Source organism: Canis lupus, chromosome 17, assembly GCF_011100685.1.
Source record: "Canis lupus familiaris isolate Mischka breed German Shepherd chromosome 17, alternate assembly UU_Cfam_GSD_1.0, whole genome shotgun sequence".
Classification (NCBI taxonomy): domain Eukaryota; kingdom Metazoa; phylum Chordata; class Mammalia; order Carnivora; family Canidae; genus Canis; species Canis lupus.
Window position 1 is genome coordinate 36,798,740 of NC_049238.1, and position 26,482 is coordinate 36,825,221.

At 37.7% G+C, this 26,482-nt stretch overlaps 2 protein-coding genes across 14 annotated transcripts in view; one reads left to right on the forward strand and one right to left on the reverse strand.

The window, feature by feature from the left end:
- ZC3H8 (zinc finger CCCH-type containing 8) overlaps positions 1–3,458 on the reverse strand; it is a 36,348-nt gene extending 32,890 nt beyond the window's left edge. For all 12 annotated transcript variants that reach the window (XR_005372423.1, XR_005372422.1, XR_005372421.1 and 9 more), the window contains exon 1: positions 3,289–3,458. Coding sequence is in view for 4 of the 12 variants with exons in the window: in XM_038561468.1 (XP_038417396.1) it covers positions 3,289–3,443 (155 nt within the window). In the remaining 8 variants the exon portion in view is untranslated. The remainder of the gene's footprint in view (positions 1–3,288) is intronic.
- ZC3H6 (zinc finger CCCH-type containing 6) overlaps positions 2,970–26,482 on the forward strand; it is a 67,879-nt gene continuing 44,366 nt past the window's right edge. For both annotated transcript variants that reach the window (XM_038561464.1, XM_038561465.1), the window contains exon 1: positions 2,970–3,354. In XM_038561464.1, coding sequence (XP_038417392.1) covers positions 3,323–3,354 — 32 coding nt within the window. In that variant the 5' untranslated portion in view covers positions 2,970–3,322. The remainder of the gene's footprint in view (positions 3,355–26,482) is intronic.

Sequence of the window (26,482 nt, forward strand, 5' to 3'; positions counted from 1 at the left end):
TGTGGTATATCCATACAATGGAATATTATCCAGCCTGCACAAAGGGATGAAATTCAGATACGTGCTACAACACGATGAAACTTGAAAACAGTAGGCTAAATGAAATAAACCAGGCTCAAAAACATAAACACTGTATTTCTGCTTATATGGAGTATCTTGAGTGGGCAAATCACAGAGACAGAAATAGAGGCTTTCAGTGCTGGGAGAGGGGGAAAAGGAGTTATTGCTTAATGGTTATAGTTTCTTTTAGGAGCAATGAAAAAGTTTGGAAGCAGACAGTGATAGTTGCACAGCAGTGTGAATGTAGTTCATGTCACTGAAACTGTTGCTTCAAAATAGTTAAAATGGCAAATTTTATATCATATATATTTTACCACAAACAAGCAAATGACATAAGATGATAGAATGCTCTCTTGAGTCCCAGTTTCAGTACTAGCTAGATGTTTTGAGGATATATCCTATAAATCAGCAGTCAATAATATGGTGCTGTTTGTCCCATAGTCAGGATTCATGGGTCTGGGAATTAAGCCATGGAAATGCGAGTGGACCCTTCCTTTATTATCCCTAGTAGAATTTTTTTGTCTTTAAAAAATTTTTGCTTTTAACCCCCAAAACTTGGGTTCTACTAGTCAAGAGCAGAGTTTTCAACCTTAACATTCTCACATTTTGGGGCTGAGTAATTGTGGGAGACAGTTCTGTGCATAATAGGAAGTTTAGCAGCATAGGGATGCTCTCCCCACTAGATGCCAGTAGCACTCCTTCCCTTGTTGGCACCTTTATAGTGGTTACAATATTTGTGTGCATTAAGGGCGGGGATGATTGTCACAGATAAACAAAGCCAGACATTAAAGCAGCAAAAACAGATTTCACTCAGAAATTACTGACTAAGGACTGAGCTCCATTTAGACTTGTAGACGTGACTGGGTGCTTTAAAGGGAGAATAAAATAACATAATTCAATTTACACGAGATGTTCAAAAGGGCAAATCCTTTTGAAGACAGGATTTGACAGATTATTAGAGACAGAAAGTAGATTATTGGTTGCCTGAGGCAGGAGTGGCAAGGCGGGATTAATTGTAAATAGGCACTTTGGGGAATGGAATGTTTTTGCTTTTTGTTAAAGATTTTTATCTATTTATTCATGAGAGAGAGAGAGAGAGGCAGAGAGGCAGAGGGAGAAGCAGGCTCCATGCAGGGAACCTGATGTGGGGCCTGATCCCAGGTCTCTAGGATCAGGCCCTGGACTGAAGGCTGCACTAAACTGCTGAGCCACCTGGGCTGCCTGGAATGGAATGTTCTAAAACTGTTGGTGATAGCTTCATTACTTGGCAAATTTATTAAAGGCACTAAATTGTACACTTAAAATGGGTAAACTTTCAGGTATATGCTTTTATATCAATAAAGCTATTAAAAAAAAATAAAGGGAAGGGGCACCTGGGTGGCTTAGTTGGTTAAGCGTCTTGAACTCAGGGTTGTGAGTTCAAGGTCACATTGGGATCTGCACTGGCCACGGAGCCTACTTTAAAAAAGGGGGGTGGGGGTGGGGAGAATGAGAAGTGGGCTATCTGAATTAGCTACAGTAAGACTTAAATTAAGTAAAATAGTCACAATAGACAAAGACCTGAGAGTCTAACTCCAAATACTAATTAATGTTAATCAGACAACATAGATCTGCCTTTTGAGTTTCCTAGTAATGTATTATGTTGAAATGTGGCAAGTGCCTGCAGAATTATCTATCAGTGTGCAGGTCTTGTCAATGGTCACATTCAACTGTTTAAAAATGCAATTTCTTTTTTCTTTTTAATATTTTATGTATTTATTTATTCATAAGAAACACAGAGAGAGGCAGAGACAGAGGCAGAGAGAGAAGCAGGCTCCCTGCAGGAAGCCGAATGCAGGACTCCATCTCCAGACCCCAGGATCAGGCCCTGAGCCGAAGGCAGACGCTCAACCACTGAGCCACTCAGGTGCCCCTCTTTTCTCTTTTTCAAGGTACCTATTCAATTTTTTTTTTAATTTTTAAATGTACTAATTGCGATTGTGATTGCTTCTGAATGCATTGCATTTACACGTTGACCAAACGCATTACCTACCACAAAGGTATGAGAGGATTTACCACTGTCCATCACTTCAGTACAAAACAAGGAACTTTCCTTCAGAAGGAAGTTAATTTACTACAGAAGCCAAACCGTTTGACACGTCGTTAAAAAAGGTCAGGTTCATAAGTATAAAGACCTGTGATGGCTAGTGTTTGTTTATAAAATATCCGTGTATATTTCACACATGGAATGTTAAGAGGTTTTTACTAAATAACTTAAAGCTGACTTGTTATTTTTATCAACTTTTTAAATTGCTTTTATCATTACGAATAATCGGGTAAATTTGCCATCAACTATGGGAAACAGTTAGGTGCCGAGCTATTTTCTTGAAAACGCTGCCGAGTACGAGACCTCACAAAAGGAGGCGCTATCCTGTGGCAGGAAGCGCATTTTCCCATTATTTTAAGCGACCGAGATTTTTCTTACGAGAGTCTACACCCGCGTGTCCTTTGACCACCCCGCCCAGGCCGCAGAGTGGCCTTGGGGGTCGGGCTGCGAGGCCGCGCCTCGAGCCCCGTCAGCCCGTCCCTCAGCCCGTCCCTCAGCGGGGCACGCCGCGCCAGGCCCAGGGGCGCGGAGCAACAACGCGGGGCTCGCAGGCCGCCTCCCCCGCCCGGTTCTACCTCCGGCGCCGCCCGGCCCCGCCAGCTGGCTGCCGCGTCCGCCGCTTCCCAGACGAGGACGGGGACCCGCCCCTGGCGGTGATTGACGGGCGGCCTCCTCCAATGGGCAACGCGCTCGGCCCCGGCGGGCCGGCCGAGGGCCGCGGCACGCGGAGGAATCTCTCCTGCCCTTTAGTCCCGGGCTAGGTGTTGCGGCAGGCGCCATTTTATCGAGCCGCCTGTCTCGGGTGCCGCCATGTTGGTGAGGAGAAATCACCGTTACGGCCAGTGTCCAAATCCCCGCGTCGCTGCACGCCGCCCGCCCGCCCGCTCCCAAGCCTCAGCCACCGGCGGCGAATAGAGACTAAAGCGGCAGCGCCGGCAGCGCGGGGCCGTTGCCCAGTGTTTGCAGTTAGAACCCCATCTCTCTGGCGTGGTTGTTAATAGACTGGAAAGTCTGTGTCTGTGTCGCTCACTAGTAACCGTGAGTTTTTACCACTTCGTCACCTCTCGGCGGCGGCCGGGAGCAGGTACCCGCAGGCGGCGCAGGGGTCCCCCCCGCGCCCCGCCGCCGCCGGCCTCGCAGACCTGTCCTCCAGCCCCGCCCCGTTCTTGACCAAACATGACAGACTCTGAACATGCAGGGCACGACAGGTCGGGAACCCTTCTTGTCTGTCTTTCTGTCGGATGAGAGGAGGGGTCTGGGGCGGCGGGAGCGGGCCGGGGCCGCGCGCCTCCTGCATGACTTAGACGTCTCTGTGTGGCTCCCTCAGTTCCATGACGTGCGCCCTTATGTAAAGCCCAGGCTGGCGGCCGCGGGGGAGGTCGGCCCGGCCGCGCCCGCCTCCCCGCGCCGGGGTCCTTTCCGGCCGGCCCCGCCCCCGGCCGGCACGTGCGAGCCCCCCGCCCCCGGGCGGCTCCGTCTGCCGCTCGGTCTGCGCCCGGCGCCTCCCGCGTGCTGGCTCGGTGCTGCGGTCCAGCCTGGCTGCGGCGGAGCCTCTCCCAGCGCAGGGTCCGCCGTGCGCTTCCAGATGGGACCAGCCCGGAATTTGTAGTAGCTGGTGTTGTAGTTGACTCCTGCCCGAGCACACTTCTAAAAATAAACTTTTCTTTTTTTTTTTTTTTCGGGGGGGGGGGGGATTTTTTAAACAACCCCCAAAGGCCATGTGTTTATTTATATAGTCTTAGTCCTCGGAATTTGAAAGCGTTTCAAATTAAAAATGTGAACACAAAGTACTTAGGCTTTGCGGACCTTAGTGTAGCACAGCTTTCTCCTAAGAGTACAAACTCCATGGATTATCCCATCTAGCTGCGTTTTCTAAATACTGTGTGTGATTTGAACAGTTAAGGGAGATTATGATATTTTTGCTGTGGCTCAAGGGGCCCATTCTTGGTTCCTCTTAGTGCTTTGGGGGGTATTTTCATATTCTGAAAAGCGCAAATAGTCTACTTAGTTGGGTTAGGTTTTTAATTTACATTGCTATCTACCTTAGTCGTAAAAACAGAAAGAGAGGGCTTTAGTTCATTAAATTACTGGAATAAAATACGTGGCATCTGATTCTTATTTAGAATATTTAGAAATAGGAAATTCCTATTTTGTGACTAGAAGTAATCAAAAGTATATATTGTAGTGTAAACTTAGGTACAGATCGCTCAAGTTTTTTTTACCTGTGGAGTAATGTGATGTGCTCCTGGCGAAGCATTACAAGCACTTTTTTTTTTTTTTTTTTTTTGTTAACCTCACAAGTAGAAATAACAAACATCACCGAAATTTGAAATATCTAAACATTTGGCAACCTTGAGAGTGATAAAAATACTTCAACAATTTTAATATCCTAGTAATGAAAGTAGATCTCCAGAAGGCAAGTCAATTAAACATAACAGTAATTTTTTATAAAGTAAAAAACAGTTCTTTAAAATTATGGCTACATAAGCTTGCACTTGACGTATCTTTCATGATTATTTTACATTATCTTGTCACTAAAATGACAGAATTCTTGGAATCGGCTAACTAATGTTTTGAGAAATTTCCTATTATGAATTTCCCACTCTGAGTATCTGTGGACAAACCGATGACTGGGTTTTGGACTAATGCAGCCTAAAGTTCATTATTTTGTATGGCAGAAGGAAATGTGTTCTCTGTCTACAAAGCAGCTTTAGTATGTAGAATTAGGTATTCTGTGTAATGAGGAAACGGGTCACCAAATTCAGGTATTGCAATAACTTTGCCAGTAAGGAACTGTGATGTCAGACTTTAAAAAGAATTTGGAATTTTAAAATACCAAATTACAAGTTAAAAAAAAATTTTTAAAGAAGTTTTTGTGGGATTTATTAACCACTTAGAACTAAGAACTAAAGATTAGATAATAGTGATTTTAGCCTTTTTTAAGACTAAGAAAATAATATTTACTAGTATTATTGAAACAAAAAGCAAAGCTTCATACTCAGTTGTTAAATGATGATACTATTTTGAGGCAAAAAGAGATGATTTAACTTTGACACATTTTTCTTTTCAACCTATACAAAAAGCAAAACAATAACATCAAAAAACAAAGTGAACTGGGAGTCAGGAAATGGTCTAGCTCCAGCTTTGCTACCACTTAGCTTTGTGAACTTGAGCAAACCTAGTTTCTTTATTGATAAGAGGGTTCTGCAAGAGTTTTTCAAGTTCTTACAAGGTCAGTGTATTTCATCCTCCTCCTGAAAGTTTTTTTTTTTTAATATTGCTATCATTTCTATCAACATGTGCCAAATTGAGAATAACTATACTAGATTAATGTTTTACAATCTTAGCTAATCATCAAAATCACTTTAAGAAATAAAGATTTTTGTCTTGCCCAGAGCTACTGAATCAGAATCTCTAGGGGAAGATTGTGGTAATCTATTTTTAATAGATTGTGATCCTTAAGAAATGTAAGGGAAAAACGGACTAGTCTATGGAATCCTGAAATAATTCTGTGCTTCCATATTATAACTATTTTATACTATAACACAAGTTTCTGTGAATTATGTGAAGATATATTTGAATTCTGGTATGTGGAGCCAGGCATTGTTTCGAGGATATTCTTTTTCTGACATTTTTGAAAATTAAGGCATACTGTGAATATAGAGGAAAAAGTTGAATATATGATTTTTATTTACAACTACTGTATATGAATTAAAGTATTACTATTATAACTTACATCAGAATGAGATTTTAAATTAAAATTCACAAAAGGAGCTCTTTTTTCTTTAAAAAAATTGAATTTTACTTGCACATGTTTTGTATGATGAACATTTTGCACAAGATTTGTTTGCCAAATGAGGTTACTTTTTCAAAAAATACTTTAAATATTTTCATGCCTAGAGTGAAAATACGATATTTTTATTTTTATTTTTTATTTTTATTTTTATTTTATTTATATCCATAAATAAATTTGTGGATATACAGAATATTGGTAGAGGTGGGTAGGATCTGAGAAATCAAGAGTAGAGGTGGAGAAGGAGTTGGGGGAAGCCAAAGGGAGATAAAATTCTTGTGTCTCTTTTCATTCAATTCTTCTCTTTCATCCGGTTCTGTTAGGTACAACTTCAGCCACCTAGCTTTATATTTCACTGGATGATGACCCAGTTAAAACAATACACAAACAACTTTTAAAGGCTAAACACTAGGAGTCCCTGTTTGGACACATGTACAGTAGGGTAGGACAGACAAATATACACCTAAGTAACTATTACATAATTTTCTGAAATATGCTGAAAGCAAAAAGGTTTACAGGGTCTGCACTGGGAAGAATAATTTTAACATGAGTAATATAAGAGCTTGTGATTCTGAGAGTCTTTAATTGGTAAGAGCTATATATTATTCCGTAAGAGGTTAATTTATTCTTTGCCCATTATGAATGACTTTCTCACCTTCTTTCCCTCCTCTCTCCACTTTCCTTCCTCATATAAAACAAAAACAAAACTCCCAACTAGTCAGAATCATAGTAGTTTTTTTCTCCTCCCACTCCCAGCACATAATGACTGAAACATTGCCAAGAGACTACACTGGAAAATTAAGGGATGATGACAGAGACGCTGATTACACTTTCCATTTGTAACACGGTTTTCTTTTGATTCTCACATTAATCCCATGAGGTAGTATACTATTACAATGCTCAGTAACTTGTCTACAAGATCCCACAGAATAGGGGCTAGATAAGAGGCCCAGGTATGCAAACTCCTACCTGAAGTATTATTTTCACTCTTCATTATGTTTGCATGGGGATGTAATACAATAAGTTCTAGCTTTTAACTTTCTAAATTGTTAGAAATTGTAATGTGGTACATGTAAGAGAGCCCTACGTTCTCAGTAAAACCTAGGTTTTGATCCTGATTTTACCTCTAACTTGGTTGATATTTTTCTATTTTCCATGATTATTTTTCTTATTTGTGAAATAAAGTAGTTGAACTAGGTGATATTCAATCTTCTTTCCTACTTTAATGTCAGTAATTTTAATTTAAAAGATTGCAAATGCCTTATTTCACATTAGAGTTCACTTGATGTTCTATAAAATACATGGTTTATAAATTAATTTGTGTACTTGAGCAAATGCCTCCTCTCAGTAGGCTACTAATGAATTTATTTTTAATTGTAAAATACACATGTAAAATTTACATCTCAGCTATTTGTAAGTGGACAGTTCAGTAGTGTTAAGTACCTTCCCATTGTTGTACAACCTATCTTTAAGAACTCTGTTCATCTTGCAAAACTTAAATTCTATCAGTTTATTTTTTACTCCTGAATCTACTAATTTGACTATTGTTAAAACTATCAAAATGAGCTTTTCTTTAGCAAATGTAAAAAACCCAAGGTAAACATCATGTTCATATTTGATGTGGGAAAGCACTTTGACTTATTAGACATTTTTCTTTTCCTAGTCCTTCATAAGTATACTATTTCATTTACTTTTAAATTTTCATTGATTAGATTTTCATTCAGCAGACTTCTGTGCAAAGTATATAGTGTTAAGCACTGGGATTTGCTCTCTAGGATCTTATCATGTAGTAGGAGAAATAGACTGGTAAATACATAGTTATAGCACTAGTACTATAATAAAGTTATAAATTGAGGGCAGTGGTGACATAGGTGGGGGTTTCAGGGAGGCATCATGGAATTAGCTACATCTGGAGGATGAGTAAAAAGTTTGGCTAAGCAGATTCAAGTATATGAAAAACATGAAGATGTGAAATGGCATAATGGCTTCAGAGAGGATAAAAAAGTATGTGAAGCATGTACAACGTATTTTGGGGAATGAGGAAAAGGCTTCGGTGAATTAGGGATCTGACCCTGTATGATAGAAAGATCTCATCAAAGTTTTTAATTTTTTTTAAAGTTTATTTACTTAAGTAATCTCTATACCCAGTGTGGGGCTCAAACAACCCCAAGATCCAGAGTCACATGTTCTTCTAACTGACTGAGGCAGCCAGGCAGGTGCTCCTCTCATCAGTTTTTTATTTATTTTTTTATTTATTTTATTTTTTTTTAATAAATTTTTTATTTATTTATGATAGTCACAGAGAGAGAGAGAGGCAGAGACATAGGCAGAGGGAGAAGCAGGCTCCATGCCCCAGGAGCCCGACGTGGGATTCGATCCCTGGTCTCCAGGATCACGCCCTGGGCCAAAGGCAGGCACTAAACTGCTGCGCCACCCAGGGATCCCTCATCAGTTTTTTAAACAGGAGAATGTTCAGATGCATTTTTGGCATGATATCTTAAGGGGCTAGGTGGAGGCAAACTACAGAAAGGGAGATCAGTAAAAGGAAGACAAGTTAAGGAACTTTCAATAATTTACATTAAGTATTAAGCACCTAATATTTAATATATGTTTGTTTTGGACTTCAGGAAGACAGCAGTAAAGAAAAAAATCCTTTACCTAATGGAGTTTATATGTTCTTTGGAGAAAGAGACAATAAACATGAAAAACAAATGTGTTCAATGCTGATAAAGTAGAAAGGGAGGTGGCATATCCTATGGGTTCAGGGATGGTATTTCCACTTTAAATAGATATTTAGGGAAACATTCAACTGAAAAAGTAACCTTTGAGCAAAATCCGGAAATGAGAGAGCAATCCAGGTTCAGAATGTCTGGAGGAAAAGCATTCTAGATAAAGGGAGCAAAAGGTGAAAAAAGCCTGGAACCCAGGACGAGCCTAGTGTAATTAAGAAAGAAACAAGGGAGTAGTGTGGCTAGAGAAAAGAATGAGCAAGGGGGAGAGAAGTAGGAGATGAAGTTAGATGGGCAACAGGGGCAATTCTGTCGTGCCTTGTAAAGCCATTTTAAGCAACTTGGATTTCACTCTGAATTGTACAGGAGCCACTGGAGAATTTGAACAGAGGAGGAGCGGGATCATGCTGTGGTAAAGGAATGGTAAAAAGGAAGTTGCTTATAGTAATATAAGTGACAAGTGATGATGGTTTAGGCCAGGGAGGTGAAAATGGTTGGATTTTGGATATGGTTTGGAGATAGAACCAGTTGGATTTTCTGATGGATGTGTAGTGTGAAAGAAAGGAATGAGTCAAAAAAAAAAAAAAAAAAAGGAATGAGTCAAAGCTACTGTAAAGTCTAGAAATTGGGTAGCGGACCTGATCAAAAGCATTGGCAATGAGAAAGCAGACAAAAGGCAAAATTCATGAGATATTTCTTAGAGTTAATAGAACCAGAGATAAAGATCTGAGAGTTTTTAGCAAAGATGTTAGTTAAAATGATGAGATCATTTTGTGTAGTAGACCATAAAGTGATAGGTGTAGTAGACCATAAAGAAGACAGAAGTTTTCTAGAAGCCAAGAAAGGAGAAAGTTTCAAAGAAGGGACAATCACAGAGCAGATGAAAGGGTTGAAAATTGGCCACAGGATAGCCTAAATTAGAACCTTTAAAAGCATGAATGAGAGAGTGCTTCAGGGTTTGCAAGCAGCTGGCCTTCATGCCTAAAATATGTCCACATTGTTGTTTGCCTGACAGGATGTTGTAAAAATATTTGTGTGTGAATGCTATTAGACTTGACTTGTGTTCTTCATCCTCCACAGTCTTTTCACTGATATTTTCTTTGCAAACTCAGCACCTGAGGTCTCCTCATACAGTGACTTGCCCCACCATGGTAGGCATTTGAGTTTGTGACCCTTTGTTACGTGATAAAGTCAGGTTTTTACCTGGACAGACAGGTGATCTGGTTTCCAAAAAAAAAAAACAAAAAAAAACTGAGGCCTTGAATTTACCAAGTCAAGCCTCCAGTCAGTCTGCAGCTGTCAGAATATTCTTTTGTGCTTTGATGTGCCTAGTGGCCTCACTTCAGTTTTTCAGATTCAGAAACTGCTCAGTCTCAGAGCTGATCAGACTTGGAGATACTAATTCATGCTAAAAAGTAGTAACAGTGGCTTACATTTACATCGTACTTAATATATGCCAGGTTCTGTTTTAAGTGCTTTACACAGATGACTGCATTTAATCTTCATCACAGCGCTACACAACAGCCCTCATTTTACAAATGAGGAAACAACAGTAAGAGATTGATGAATTTCCCAAGGCTGCAAAGTAATCAGTGGGAACTCAAGTAATCTGATACCAGAGCCTTTATTTTAATCAAGGATAGACATCCTTATCACAGGAGAATATGTGTGTGTGTATCAGAATACCAATTCAGTCACATAAAATGACTAGATGTTTGTATCAGGGAGGGTATTCTCTCCATGTAGAATGCTACATGGAAAACCAAATTATCGAGAATTGCCTAATGAACAGGAGCATGGAATTAGAATGAAGGAGTTGATTGTAAATAACTGAAATTTTAAATGGCATCAGGCTCTGATACAGTGATTTTTCCATTTTCATAATGTATCTGCCAAGCAGTTACTTGCATCTATCAGTCTTACAGAATATCCACTGTCCTGGGCAGTACTTATGTGGGCACTGGCCATATCTCTGTCTCTCCACCTTTCTTTTTTCATCCTTTCTATTGCTAACCAGTCCTTCTTTCTGATAAGTACATTTCTTTTCATTGCATATTAATATCTTAAATTTAGTCATCTTTTACTTGGTCCTGTGTATCTGACTTGCTCATCTCTGTTTTGGTTCATCTTATTTTGATATTATGGTTGAACTTTTTGAGGATGTTCCTATTTCTAGTATCTTCTTTGAGGTGTTTGGGTCCTGGGAGGTGTTATTTGACTACTGATCCTGTGTACCAACTCAGATAGCAGTCATTGGATGACCTTTGCAAAAGCAGTTTTAGCAGATTATCATTACTCTTGGCAAAGAGCAACCTTTCTCTAACGTAAAATAGCTTTATATATATATATAAACACACACATATATATATATACACACACACACACACATATATATATATATATTTGTAAGAAAGCTCCATGCCAGCATGGAGCTCAATGCAGGGCTTGAACTTAAGACCAAGACCTGAGCTGTGATTGAGTCAGACACTTAAACAACTAAGCCACCCAGGCGCCCATGCTTTGTTTTGTTTTTAATGTGAGTTCATGGCTTAACATTACTACTTTACATGAACTCTTAAATACTTCAACATTCATAAATTATACACCCACATTTTTGAGTGGCAGATAACTATCCAAGCAAGTCCCAAGGAGTGTTTAAAGGGAATCCTAAGTTTATTCATTAAGATTATAAAACCACATAAAAATCATTAACAATCTATTTATAAAAGTAATAGAAAAAAAGAACTTAGATTTAGAACTCATGATACTCAATATTTTACGTATATTGCTATTTTTTTAAGATTTTAAGATTTTATTTGTTCATTCATGATAGGCAGAGATACAGGCAGAGGGAGAAGCAGGCTCCATGCAGGGAGCCCAACACGGGACTCGATCCTGGGACTCCAGGATCACGCCCTGGGCCAAAGGCAGGTACTAAACCGCTGAGCCACCCAGGGATCCCCCATATATTGCTATTTATAATTCATATACTTTAATTCATTTGATCCATGTAGACAGAACAGATGTTAGTATCTTCATTTTATAGTTTAGAAAACAGAGGGTAAATAACTATTTACCACAGTCTGTATCTCCATAGCATTTGGTTTTGTACTCTTTCCCCTGCCACCGTTATTTCATAAAGGTAGTAAATCTGACACCAAATGCTGGATTGGGATATTGGATACTTAAAAAGGGGTTAGGGGGCAGCCCAGGTGGCTCAGCGGTTTAGCGCCGCCTGCAGCCCGGGGCGTGATCCTGGAGACCCGGGATCGAGTCCCACGTCGGGCTTTCCGCATGGTGCCTGCTTCTCCTTTCCGCCCGTGTCTCTGCCTCTTTCTCTCTCTCTCTCTGAATAAATTAAAAAAAAATTTTTTTAAAAAGGGGGTTAGGGTTTTTTTTTTTTCATTTTAGATATTACTGATCCCAGGCAATTTCAGTCTACTTTATTGTAAATTCATCTTATATGACAAGAGTTTTTCTAAAGAGATAAAAAATTGAATGTATGAAGAATATTGATTTTTCATGTATTCTTAAAAGAGTATGAAATCAGTTAAATCTAGCTAACTGCACATTTTTAGCTATGGAAAACAAGAATTCTTCCATTGTATCTGAGTTTTAACCTACTAGACAATTTGTTGAAGATACATAAGAGATCAGAAGAACCAACACCTCTTTTGTTTGGATTTTCCTTGATGACTGGCAGTTGACAATAAAATATTAGATCACTGGTTTTTGTGTGTGAGGCTTGAGTTCTTTGTAAAGGCTACTCTTTGGCCCATAAAGGAACTTGTGGGTTGATTTCTACATCCTTGGCATACATAGGAGTCTATTTTAAAATTATGTTTTATGTAAGCAAACAAAAATGGAACTGAATAATGCATTTATGTAAGAAATACCTACATATTTTGGCTGTATATATACATATTCACCAAATATACATTTTTTAAAAATACCAGTTATCCAGGTGTCAAAACCAGCATTTAACCAAACCTTAGACTAAAGTTAGTATCATCATAGATTATATTTCTGTAATATGAATAAATCTGAAATATCCCTTAAATTATTGTAATTATTAGAAATGTTGGTCTATTTAAAAAATAAGACATTCCAGTGAAGCGATAATTTCTCAGCACTGCCTATTACTAAATTACTCCCATAACTACTATAATGCACATCATAGAGGGTCACTTTCAACTGAGATTAGTGGAATACAGGATAGTTGGGGGAACTTTTTTTCCTCTAACATTTTCCTTTTTAAATATTTTTTAAAAAATATCTAGAGCAAAGATGATTGATTATATTACATATAACTTTAGAGCTTTTTCTCATGAAATTTTGATGTAACAGTTATTCTGTTTTTAATTCATTCACAAAAGATGTGAATTCTCAAATAGGATTTCTTCTTGAAAGATTCATGGGGTTGAATAATTTAAAATCTTCTTTAGAAGTTATTTTGTTTAATATTGTGAATAAAAAAATAATATTGTGAATCATTAGAATGCCAAATAATTGAATAGTTAGAATTATGATAAAATTTCTATTATTCTGTTTTGTATTTTTCATTTAAATTTTTACAATCCTTTGTCAGCATAAGCAGTCTATAATATTTTTCTTAAAATCAATAGCTAGGGACTCCTGGGTGGCTCAGCGGTTGAATGTCTGCCTTCAGCTCGGGGCATGATCCCAGTTGGGGGATTGAGTCCCACTCAGGCTCCCTGTGAGGATCCTGCTTCTCCCTCTGTCTCTCTCTGTGTCTTTCATGAATAAATAAATAAAATCTTAAAAAAAAATTAATAGCTCTACATAATTACAATAATTACTCTCTCAATATTATTACTCTGGTTTTCTACTTGGCAGTTTGAAGATCGTTAGTTTCTTTTATACATAAAACGGTTTTCGTAATCATTAATTGCACATTTTTTCTTCATTAATGAAGATCTCATTGTACTTGAACTAATTGATAAAATTTCAATATGTAAAGCACATGAGATTCTTGTAAGTTATACCTAAAATACCATCTTAACTTGGAAAATGGATATTCAGATACTAATAGTAAACCCAGATGACATGGCTTTTTTAATATATATGACCCACTAAGTTATAATAGTAACTAACCTAAGGATCATGTAATTGCCAGTCATGTCATATGCAATGATCCAGAAATGACTTGAAGCAGGCCAAGGCCGAATGGAGAAACATGCTTTAGCTGTATACTTAGGCCAAAGCCTAATTTCAGCATATCTTTAAAAAAAAAATCTACTCCCATGACACTCCCAAAAACCTGGAGCCCCAGTACCTCGTATCATAGGTACTGGGGCTCTGGTAACAGGTAATTTGGCATTTGGGGAACTTTAACAGACCAACTGGGATTTTTTTTAATATTACTGGGTCATAGGCAATTTTACCCAGTTTGCTGTAGATTCATCCAACAAAACTTTTTCGACTTTTTTTCTGATGTCATAATACCTAGAATATTTTCTAGCTTTCAAATTCTAAGAGTATTTTATTTGCTGATTTGTTTCTGTTGAGTTTCTAGCTCCTTCAGCCTGTACTGGAGAGCCTAAGTCAAGAGGATAAATTGAAAGAGAATGAAAGTATATGAATTTTAGCTTGAGCTAACCAAGATAATAAATGAAATATAAAAAATAATTTTTAAAATGTAGTCTAAAAAAAACCTATAGCAAGCAAATACAAAATGTTGTTTTATTACTGTAATAGTCTATCTCTGCTTATGGCATAAAGGATGTTTGAGGAGTAATATGTTTTTTCTTCATGATGTCAAATATAAAAGCTCAAGGATATATTTTAAAATTCTTCATTTCATGGGACACCTGGGTGGCTCAGCAGTTGAGCTTCTACCTTTGCCTCAGGGCGTGATCCCGGAGTCCCAGGATCAAGAGCCAAGATCAAGTCCCGCGTCCTCGGGCTTCCTGCATGGAGCCTGCTTCTCCATCTGCCTATGTCTCTGCCTGTGCGTGTGGTGTGTGTGTGTGTGTGTGTGTGTGATAAATAAATAAAATCTTTAAAAAAATCTTCATTTCATAGATTGATATACAGCAATGCCTCTTCTATATGGCACTGGGCAGGGAATTTACCATCAATAGATATTTTATTATCAGAAACTAACTTTATGAGGCACCTAGGTATCTCAGTCAGTTTAGTGTCTGCCTTCGGCTTGGGTCCTGATCCCAGGATTCTGGGATCAAGCCCTGCATTGGGCTTCCGGCTCAGCAGGCAGTCTGCTTCTCCCTCCCCCTTTCCCCTGCTCATTCTCTCTCTCTCACTCTCCCTCTCTCTCTCAAATAATTTTATTATAAATATTTTCAAAGGATCTCTTTGTAAATAAAATATGTGGCATGCTTTCCTGTCTTACTAACTAGACAATTACTGATTTATATTTTTCTTAATTATTTTGGATCATCATGACCATCTGTTGTCACCAAAATCACTATGAACCCTAGGAATTATACTTCATCTTACATTTTCTGTTGTGTCCTAGACACTTTGGAAATATGGGAGGCTTTCACAAGGATTGTTGCTGAGTGTAGCTTAATGATAGGATAAAGGAGAAACAGCCTCAAGAACAGACTCCAGATTTGGTCTACCACAGCTGCTTTTCTGCTTTTATTTGTTCGAAATAATTTTTCATTATTTGAAATAATTTTTCATAATTTCCCCTGGAATCCATGCTTTTTGGATTTAGAACTTTTCCCAATTTCTTTTTTTTTTTTTTTTAATTTATATACGAGGGAGAGGGAGAGGCAGAGACACAGACAGAGGGAGAAGCAGGCTCCATGCAGGGAGCCCGGCGCGGAACTCTATCTCAGGACTCCAGGATCACGCCCTGGGCCGAAGGCAGGCGCTTGAACCGCTGAGCCACCCAGGCTGCCCCCTTTTCCCAATTTCTATGAAAGTATCTGTCATCTTCCATACGTGTTCCATTAAAATGGATGGGTTTCAGGTAAGTCATAAGAGGAAAGAAAACTTCAGTTGAGGACTATTATGAACAATGCTAAGTAATTACCTAACTTTATCTCAATTAACCTTTAAACAACTTTGTGATGGTAGATTGATTGATCCTTTCTTTGGATGAGGAAACTGAATATTAGGGCCACAAGATAATTGGTTCAAGTTAGTATAGGTAGTATATGACTGGGAAGTAGAATCTGAACCCAGATGTTTCTGGCTCTAAAGCTTTTTGTTCTTCTACCTTACTATGATGCCTTTTTAAATAATCAGTTTTAACATACTACATGTTTGGTTTTTTTTTTTTTTTTTTTTTATGTTTGGTTATTCTTGTTTAAAACTCCAGCTTTAATTTCCAGGTTCAGGTGACCTTGCTTTGCCAGAATCTTGGGTCCTCATTAAATAAAGTGTGTGTTTGGTTTTGGTTTGGTTCCTCTTTAACTTCGGGTGAAAGTTGCTATTCTGGCAGCCAACAACCTCATCAGTATTTGACTCTTCTGGATGTTGGTGCTTAGCCCCTGTTTTGTTTTTATTGAACAGCAAATCTTAGTGATAATATAGCAGTTTTAATTACCTATAGCATTCCTCTCTTTTCTTTCCATCTTCTGACTTTCATATGGAGGCTTTCACCTTAAGGAAGCCGTTAATCTAAACTGTGCCACTCTTTTTTTTTCAAGTCACATACGTGATCTTTAATAAAATTCAACGGTACTCCTCATCAGAAACCCTGGAGGCGAGAAAGCAGTGGGATGATACATATTTTTTAAAATTTTTATTGAAGTACAGTTGACATAACAATGTTGTGTTAGTATTGTAACATAGTGATTCAACAGTTCTATACTCAGTACTCATCTCAATAAGTTTAGTCACTGTCACCATACAATATTATTACACAACATTATTGACTATATTCTCTCTGTACTTTTCATCCCCGTGTCTTGTCTTATAAGCAAAAGTTTATACCTTTGAATCCCCTTCACCTATTTTTCCCATTCCTCTAACCCCCTCCACTTTCGTACTCACCAGTTTGTTTTCTGTTCATGAATCTGTTTGATTTTTTGTTTGCTTGCTTGCTTGTTTAATTATTTACATACCATAGTAAAATCATATGGTACTTGTTTTTGTCTGACTTATTTCATTAGCATAATACCCTATATGTCCATCCCTGTTGTCAGATATGGCAAGATATAATTTTCTTTTTATGACTGAGTAATATTTCACTGTGTGTGTGTGTGTGTGTGAGAGAGAGAGAGACAGCTTTTTTATCCATTCATCTACTGATGGATATTTATGTTGCTTCAATATCTTGTCTGTTTTAAATAATGCTGCAATAAACATAGGGGTGTATATATCTTTTCAAATTACAGTTTTCATTTTCTTTGAGTAAATACCTAGTAGTGGTATTCTGTTTTTTTCTATTAGTATATTTCTAGTTTTAGTTTTTTGAGGACCCTACATGCTGTTTTCCACAGTGGATGTACCAATTTACATTCCAGCTAAAACTGTACCACTACTTTATCAACTTGTGTGGGACCCTGAAATGAAGAGGGAAACCCATTTTCCAACTCTATATAATTTGATTCTTTTTACTTTTTCAAAAAAATCTATGCAATAAATTTTTTTGGTGTATTTCCTTTGAACCCCTAAAAAATACTGTTTAGTAAAAAGAAAACCTTATAACTCCTTATAATTCCAAGTCCCATATTATCAATCCAACTGATCTAGCCTGGTGACTGCCATTTCCTTACAAACATTAAAATCACTTCTGTGGAAGTTACTTATTTAAGTTAGGTAATTCATATTTACTTTTGCATGTGAGAAATGCAACCTTCAGACCTTAAAAGTTCTTTGGTATCATCTCTTAAAATACCACTTAAATGTGTGTTGATGATGTTTCTTTTCCTTAGCATTTTATTATGATAAGTTTCAAATATGCAAATATGTGAAGGAAGCTTACAATAAACACACTCATATCCTAACAAGCAGTTGGTGAGCTTCTTAAATAATCTTTACATTCGCTGCTATTAAGTGGTTTGTTTGACTATTTGCAGTTTCTTCCTAAGACCAAATGTGTATAGCTATAATAGCAACATGATAAAAAAAAAACTATGAATCTGGGAATCAGACTGAGTTTGGGCTCTAGCTCTGTCATCTGTTAGCAGAATCAGTTAAGCTCTTTGTCCTCTTTCTTACCTGCTTAATGAGGATAAGCAACATATTTCATAGTTAACATGAAAATGAAGAGAACTAATCAGACATGTCTGCAGCATAGTAAGTATTCAGTAACTTAACTATCATATTAGTGGGTTGTTTTTTTTTTTTTTACTACAAATTTGATTTAAGATACTATTTTACTTCAGAATTACTGTTACTTGGTCATAAACACATCTGCTGGAATTGAAGATAACCTTAAACAGTGAAAGAATTAGGTAATGAAAAGTGTAGACTAAAAATCGCTGAAAATTATATTTAAAGTATTAAAGTCACATATCCATAATCCTCTGATGGCCCCCAGGTTTTTAAAGGTTCCGTTGCAGGCAGTATTTTGGCTTTTATGGGGAGAATAACAAAGTTACCTTACCTTATTATTTTTTTTTTTTTTTAGAAAAGGAACAGTTAAAATGGAATCATTTGCATTTTGTTTGTTAATATCTAGACTTGAGAGATTGATTGCAGGACTGATAAAACAAACTGGCACTATAGTGAATAATGAATATTGATGCTTTCTTTAAAGAATAGCCATTAGCTTTATTTATGTTCTCTTGTTCTTGTTCTGTATTTTGTTGATTTCCTTTTTTTTTTTTTTTTTAAGATTTTATTTATTTATTCATGAGACACAGGGGGGTGGGAGGGGGCAGAGACACAGGCTGAGGGAGAAGCAGGCTCGATGCAGGGAGCCTGACATGGGAACCCATCCCGTCTCCAGGATCACGCCCCAGACCAAAGGCAGGCGCTAAACCGCCGCTGAGCCACCCAGGGATCTCCCACATTTTGTTGATTTCTGTCCTATATTTATTATTTTCATTCTTCTTCTGGGTTGCCCACTTCTAAGTTCTTCAGTTGAATGTATAGCTCATTCGTTTTTAACCTTTTTATTTTCTTAAAAATGTGTTACATAGAAGCACAGATCTTCTTTAGGACTCCTTTTCTTTTTTTTTTTTTTAATTTTTTTTTTTAATTTTTTTAATTTATTTATGATAGGCACACAGTGAGAGAGAGAGAGGCAGAGACACAGGCAGAGGGAGAAGCAGGCTCCATGCACTGGGAGCCTGACGTGGGATTCGATCCCGGGTCTCCAGGATCGCGCCCTGGGCCAAAGGCAGGCGCCAAACCGCTGCGCCACCCAGGGATCCCAGGACTCCTTTTCTTTGTTCAAGTCTTTTAATTAATGACTTCATGGTGTACTTTGCACCAAATTTATACTGCAAGGTTCACCAGGAAGTTACATTGCTTGAATTTAGATGTTTCATTAATATGTTACTGATATATTCATTACCAGATTATAATGCCTGCTTTGAAAATTCTGAGGCTGTGAAATGATGAGGATTATGTGCTCCTGTGATATAGAAGATGAATACTTTATTCATGCACATTCTCACTACTTTTAAGGAAAATGTTGATCCCATTTAAAGGAATGACCTCAGGAATAATGAGGTGATCTTTAAAAGGTATAAATCATGAGAATGTTTGTAATATACATGGAGGATTGCCTGAAGGATAATAGTCTATTAATTTCTCAGATATTAGTAGTTTTCAGCCTTTTTTTTTTTGCCTCAACACCATTGTAGAAAAAACATTCCCATCCATGATAAAGTGTATGTATTTGAGTGAGGAGTGTCAAGTTAGCAAGTTCTCCAAATGCGTTCCATTCTTCTTTTGGATTCTTGTTTGATTATTGCAGTGGTATCTGAACTGCTTTTGTGCATCTGTTTTATTTCCCCTTTATGTCTGTTTTTTACTCTCAAAGTTATCTTTCAGAATGGAGATCTAATTACATCACCTCCTTTCTTCGAAACACTTCAGTCCTTTCTCATTTTATTAGAATAAACCCCCCCCAAATGGCCAAAGTTCTGCATGATCTAGAACTCCCATCATTCCAGCATAATTTTAAACCAACTTTCCTTTTATCTTTATGATCCAGTGATGTTAGCATTGTCTCAGTTTCTGTCTCAGTTCTTTTTTTTTTTAATTTTTATTTATTTATGATAGTGTCAGAGAGAGAGAAAGAGAGAGAGAGGGGCAGAGACATAGGCAGAGGGAGACGCAGGCTCCATGCACCGGGAGCCCGATGTGGGATTCGATCCCGGGTCTCCAGGATCGCGCCCTGGGCCAAAGGCAGGCACTAAACTGCTGCGCCACCCAGGGATCCCCCTGTCTCAGTTCTACACAGAAATTTTGCTTATCCTATTACCTCTGTCAGAGTTCCCTCCACAACCCTTTATGCCTTAGGTTAGATCTCCTCACCTCAGTTCATTCATGACTTCCTCAGGGAGAGCCTTCCAGACTTCCCTGATACATGACTTTTTCCTATTGTGTGCTCTCATAGCACTATTTACTTCCTACATTTACTTACATGGTTGTTAATTTATTTATGTTGTTCTTTCATTGATGTCTATCTCCCCTATCACTGGATTAAAAACTTGAGAGAAAAAAAAATCATGTCTTTCTTGTTTATCATTGTATCTCCACTAAAAAGGTGGTGAATAAATACAAGTAAATGAATGAATGCCACCCCTTTTGTTAGGAGAGCAGAAAATTCTAATGTACATATAGTTTTTGAGAATCTCTGCTCTAGATGTTGTGGATTTCATCCCTGGATTAAATCAGAAGAGCAGAAGAGTGTCTAGCTGGCTCAGTGGTTCAGCCTGCCATGCTTGGTCTTAGGGTTATGAGCTTGAGCCCCATGCTAGGTGGAGAGATTACTTAAAAAAATAAATAAAATCTTTTTAAAAAATCAGAAAATCAGATAATTGCATACTTGGACAATATTAATTTGTATCCTCACATAATTGCTTTTTTGCAATGGATTTTGGCAGCAAGCCTTTGGTTCAAATTGGGGCATGCTATAGGTCATAAACTGTTGCTTTGGTTGTATAGACACTATTGAAGGTAGTGTCCATTGTGTGAAGGACTGACCTTTTTAAAAAATTTTATGTATTTATTCATGAGACACACACACACAGAGAGAGAGAGAGGCACAGACACAGGCAGAGGGAGAAGCAGGCTCCATTCCATGCAGGGAGCCTGACGTGGGATTCGATCCCAGGTCTCCAGGACCACACCCTGGACTGAAGGTGACACTAAACTGCTGAGCCACCCGGGCTGCCCATGGACTGACCATTGTATCAGATAAGTTGTCTCTATGAGGACTCAGGGAAGAAATTTCTTTCTGATCACACTACTAGAAAAACTGTGCATCTCTTGAGCAACTAGTGTATTTTTGTCTTGGAAGCAAGATAAAAATCTTTTTTTTTTTTTAATTTTTTTTTTTTTGCAAGATAAAAATCTTATACCTAATCCTTGTTTCCTGAAATTCAGAGCAAGATTTGCAGCTCACATATAAAAATTAGTTAAGGATTTCTGGCATAACCCCATGTAAAATAGTTTTAGTCTTAGTTTCACCTTCATCTTTAGAATTTTAACATATTTTATAGTTTGATCAATAAAAGGCTCTATAAATAGCATTCAAGGAATAATAAAATACACCCAAGATTTTTTTTTAAAGCTAAATTAATATGCTTGCTGGGTAAGAAGTAAGTTCACTCTGTCTCTCTGTGCTTAAAGTGGAAAACAGAAAGGAAGATAAAAGGTTTATTATATATTAGGAGAAATTCTAGGTTTTATGTTCTGATTGGGTCATTTGAGAACTAGTCCTTTTGATTTTGTTCTGTCACAAAAGCATAGAGATTGCTTTATAAAGAAGTCTGAGGTGGGATATGAAAGTATCTGTTAGGCTCAAAGATACAGGATCAGCACTTTGATCCTGAACTTGCTGGGAACTTGGTAGAGTTTTATTTTAGCAGTACCGCCTTAGTCCTACCCTTATAGAACAGCATGCTACGTAGTCACTGTTGTATGGGTTATGATCTTTGCAGGAATCATGATCAAAAGACCTTGGTATTTAGCCTGACTTATAATATGAGTCCTTTTGTTTTCCTTCTGTTGAAAAATGAATTTTTGTACCATTTGATGAAATAAGAACTGTGCAGAAACATAGGTCATTCTGGAGACCAGGCATTGGAAGACTGTGAGACAAGTAAGAATAGCCATGACTATTATAAGAGACTAAAAGGCACTTCAGAGTGATGACCAGATGCCCTCACTTTGACTAGGAGATCAGATCTTAAAATTCAGGCTTATGGGGTGTTTTTTTTTTTTTTTTAAGATTTTATTTATTTGAGAGAGAGAGAGGAAAAGAGAAAGAGAGAGCACGAGCAGGGGGAGGGGGAAAAAGGGAGAGGGAGAAGCAGGCTCCCTGGGACCCTGACATGGGGCTTAATCCCACGACCTTGAGAGATCATGAGCTGAAGGCAGATGCTTAATCGACTGAGCCACCCATGCGTTACCCTGAGTCTACTTTTGATAGCCAAGTTGTCTTGTCTTTTGTTTGAATATAGATTGGTCAGCATTCCCTGTGAATGAATTAGTAATTCATTTTTTTTTCTTGGCTTGCCAGCAAGAAATCTAGAGCTATGCTATTATCCACGACCACCTAAATCAATGATTTTAGTTGTAACTCTGGGGCTTTGTAGTATTATTTATCTTTTCAGTTAATGTTAGTAACAAATTTTGGGTAACATTTTCAAGTTATGTGACCTCCGTAGTTGAAAATAGAGCCTCAAAGATTTCTAGCGTAAAGGGAATATCTGTTTCTTTCTCCAGGGAGATCAATGTCCCTTCAGACACTTCCACAGAAGTATAGTCTCCTAAAGGACATGAGAATGAAATATCTAAAATTGTCTAATTATTATATTTTTATATATAGCTATCTATATATGCAGGTTAAAGTTTGATGAGGCAAATATGAATAAGCCTGTTGTTGATTCAGGAAATAAAGATTAGAAGGGTCACATATGTGAAAATAGAAGTGGAGTTGTAAAAAAATTGAGAAAGAGATTCTTAGTTATCTTTGGGATACATACAGATAACTTATATAGAGTTAAGCAAAATTTATAAAGGTTGCATAAGACTATGGGGGAATGTTAGGCTAATTAGAATTTATAATTTTGCCCATAAATTTGTACCAAGTCTCATTCTTGAAGGAATTTGTATTTGAATTGAGGCTTTGACAAATTCTAAGTTTGGTTCAAGGAGTGAAAAGGGATATGCTGAGTTTCTGCAAACCAAATACATTCCAGAGGATGTAAGAATATATTGGATAAAGGATAAAAATAAAAACACTTTGAAAATTGTAGGTATCCATCAGATTTTCCCACTAGTAATTTGTAAAGAGAAACTTTTGCTAAAACAAGATGAGCCATCTAACATGTAAATGTTCAAGGTCCAGTTTGGGGATAAACATAAAATCACAAGAACTCATGTCAGGTAGCTCTTCCATGGCCCTGATACGACCAGAGAGTGTTTTCCTTGAGAAGAAATACTTAGTTTGGGAGGTACAAGGTAGGGAGTTAGGTCAAGGTTTTATCAAGAGGATCATACGTAAGCTGTCTAGGTTGAAGGAAAAGATCAGAGTAGGCTTGGGCAAGCCTAGACCCAAGCGAGTTTTCGGTTATGAATGCTGACGAATTCAGCCAGTAAAATGCAGTTGATTACATACATAGACAACAAATGTAGGATCACCATGGTGTCAGTTGCTCATGCCCATTGTCTCACTGGATGACACTGAAACCAGAGAAGCCAGATAATCACAGGTAACATGAGTGCTTTTTTTTTTTTTAAGGATTTTATTTTAATTAATTATTTATTCATGAGAGACAGAGAGAGAGGCAGAGACACACACAGATAGAGGGAGAAGCAGGCTTCATGCAAGGATCCCGACGTGGGTGGGACTCGATCTCGAGTCTCTGGGACCACGCCCTGAGCCAAAGGCAGACCCTCAACCACTGAGCCACCGAGGCATCCCAACAGGCAACATGAGTGCTAGAGTACCCTGTGGCTGAGGAACAGTAGTCCTACAAGGAGAGTATATGGAGGTTGGTGAAAAATAGCTTTGTAGCAGCACTTCCCAAGATTGTCTATATTCCATATTTTGGAGGATCGTGAGGCATTCTGTCAGGGCTCAGGTCAGCCTGTGCTTGTGGTCGAGCCTTGCCTGTGTGACCTCGGTGGAGACATGTAGGTTGCCAGGTTATCAGTACAGAGCAGTTCCTCTCCATTAGCCATGGTAAAGGAGAAAGGACAAGGTGAATTAGAACAAAAGCATGAAAAGAAAAGTGTTACAAGTAATAGTTTCAAGTATCTGGGAAATTTGTGTTCTGTCATCTTAGGATAAGCAGCCTACTTCTATAAAGTAATCTGCTTTTGTAATGTAAAGACATCCTTGACAGCCTGACAGTCCCTTGATACCTTCTGAGAAATGCCTTTTTTTTTTTTTTTTTTAAGATTTATTTATTTATTCAGAGAGACACAGACTGAGGGAGAGAGGCAGAGACCCAGGCAGAGGGAGAAGCAGGCTCCTCACAGGGAGCCCGATGCAGGACTCAATTCTGGATCCCTGTACCATGACCTGAGCCGAGGGCAGAGGCCCAACCGCTGGGCCACCCAGGCATCCCTAGAAAGGTCTTTTTTCTGGTGATCATATCAGCTTATCCCAGGACGCTTGTATTTATGAGTAATACGTTTATAATGTCATCCATCAGGAGTACTTGTATAGTCTTTTATTGAGGCTTTTGTGTTTCTTCCAGAAGACTCAGTTTCTGATCTGTAGCTTGTAACAGGCAAGCATAAAGAAAAAGCAGAAGCTACCTGTGGAGGTAAGACTGAATGGTTCAGGTTAAGTTGTTTTAGTAGCAACAGTATCAGAATGGGGAAAACAATCCTTTATGAAGCAAATCAGTTTATAAGGATTTAGTGAAATTTACCTGTGAATAAGAACATATCATGGATGGTGAGGGCATTGATCAATTTCAGAGTTTTTTTTTTTTTTTTAAGATTTTATTTATTCATGAGAGACACAGAGAGAGAGAGAGAGAGAGAGGCAGAGACACAGGCACACAGAGAAGCAGGCTCCATATAGGGACCCTGATGCGGGACTCGATCCTGGGACTCCAGGATCACGCCCCGGGCCGAAGGCAGGCGCCAAACCGCTGAGCCACCCAGGGATCCCCTATTTCAGAGTTTTTAATTTATACCACTGTGCATTATGATTTTGAAATCTAGATATTTAAACCTAGAGAGAAAATCTTTTAAAACCTAATTATTTTTTAAAATAACAGCTTTAGTGAGATAAAATTCACCTTTTTAGAGTATACAGTTCACTGGTTTTTAGGATGTTCAGAGTTGTGTAATCATTACCACTACTTACTTTTAGAACATTTTCATCACCCTGAAAAAAACCCTGAGTGTTGACAGTCACTCTTCATTCCTTCCTCTGATCTACCTGGCAATCCCTAGTCTACTTTCTGTCTCTGGTTTTGCCTAAGAGATAAATTATTTTAAAAATAATTAGTTGGTTAACTAAACAATTATTTAAGTGTCCGTAAACATGAATATTCCTCTTCCTGAAAAGGACATAATGATAATCACTCTATTATTTTACATTAATGAAAAGTCATCCATATTAGAATTGAACTGGGAGCCTCTCTTTTTGATTTATTAAATTAAAAAAAAAACATTGAGTTTAGTAAACAAAACAGCTTTCATAATGGTATTGAGCTAATTCAAAATCTAGAGAATGCTAAGCATTCTTAATTATCTCTTCTATTTTTTTACTTTTCACAGAGTTAGATTAATATCTGATATATTAGTAGGTGCTCAATCAGGATAGCTTTATTTTGTTTTGGTGACAGAACTGGAATTAGAATCTAGCTATCCTCCCAGGAAGTCTCCTCTTTCCCTTATGCCACACATGCTTTCCATTTGTACCCAAAGCTGATTTTTATAAAGCACTTGTAAACAGTTCATGGAACTGGGGGTCAATGTTCTTATTTCCGTTTTCTATTCTATTTCTTATAACCATACATAAATTCACAAGTTTAAATTTGTTATTGCGTAAATGCTAAAATGTTAAATAGGCTAAGAAAAGAAAAAAAGAAAATATCTTTCATGCTTTTTGTCTAATGACAAATGTAAATGCTCCATATTTCACAGTTAAAGAACTTATATAAAGTAGGACATAAATCATATGCATTTTTAGCTTGACTACTACTTAGGTATTTAGGTAGTTCCAGTCAAAATGTTAAGTATGAATTAGTGATTTTAAGATATAAAAAGAGTTGCTTTGAGGTCAAGTTGGAGGAGAAAGGTAATAAAAGAAAGGATGAATGCCAGTAGGTTTTTTTTGGTGGTGTTTAAATTTTGTTACAGTGTAAGGATAGGTAGTAAAGGATACAATTCTTAAATGTACAACTTTTTTGAATTTAAAAAATATTTACTATACTTAAAATTCAATTAATTAACATATAGTGTATCAATCAGTTTCAGAGGTAGAGTTCAGCAATTCATCTGTTGCATATAACACCCAATGCTCATGACATCACATGCCCTCCTTCATGCCTATCACCCAGTTACCCCATTTCCCCATCTACCTCCCCTCCAGCAACCCTGAGTTTGTTGCCTATAATTATGAGTATCTTCTGGTTTGTCTCCCTCTTTAATTACAACTTGATGAATTTTTACATGTAAATATATATATATATATATGCAATAATCACCGCACAGATCAATATA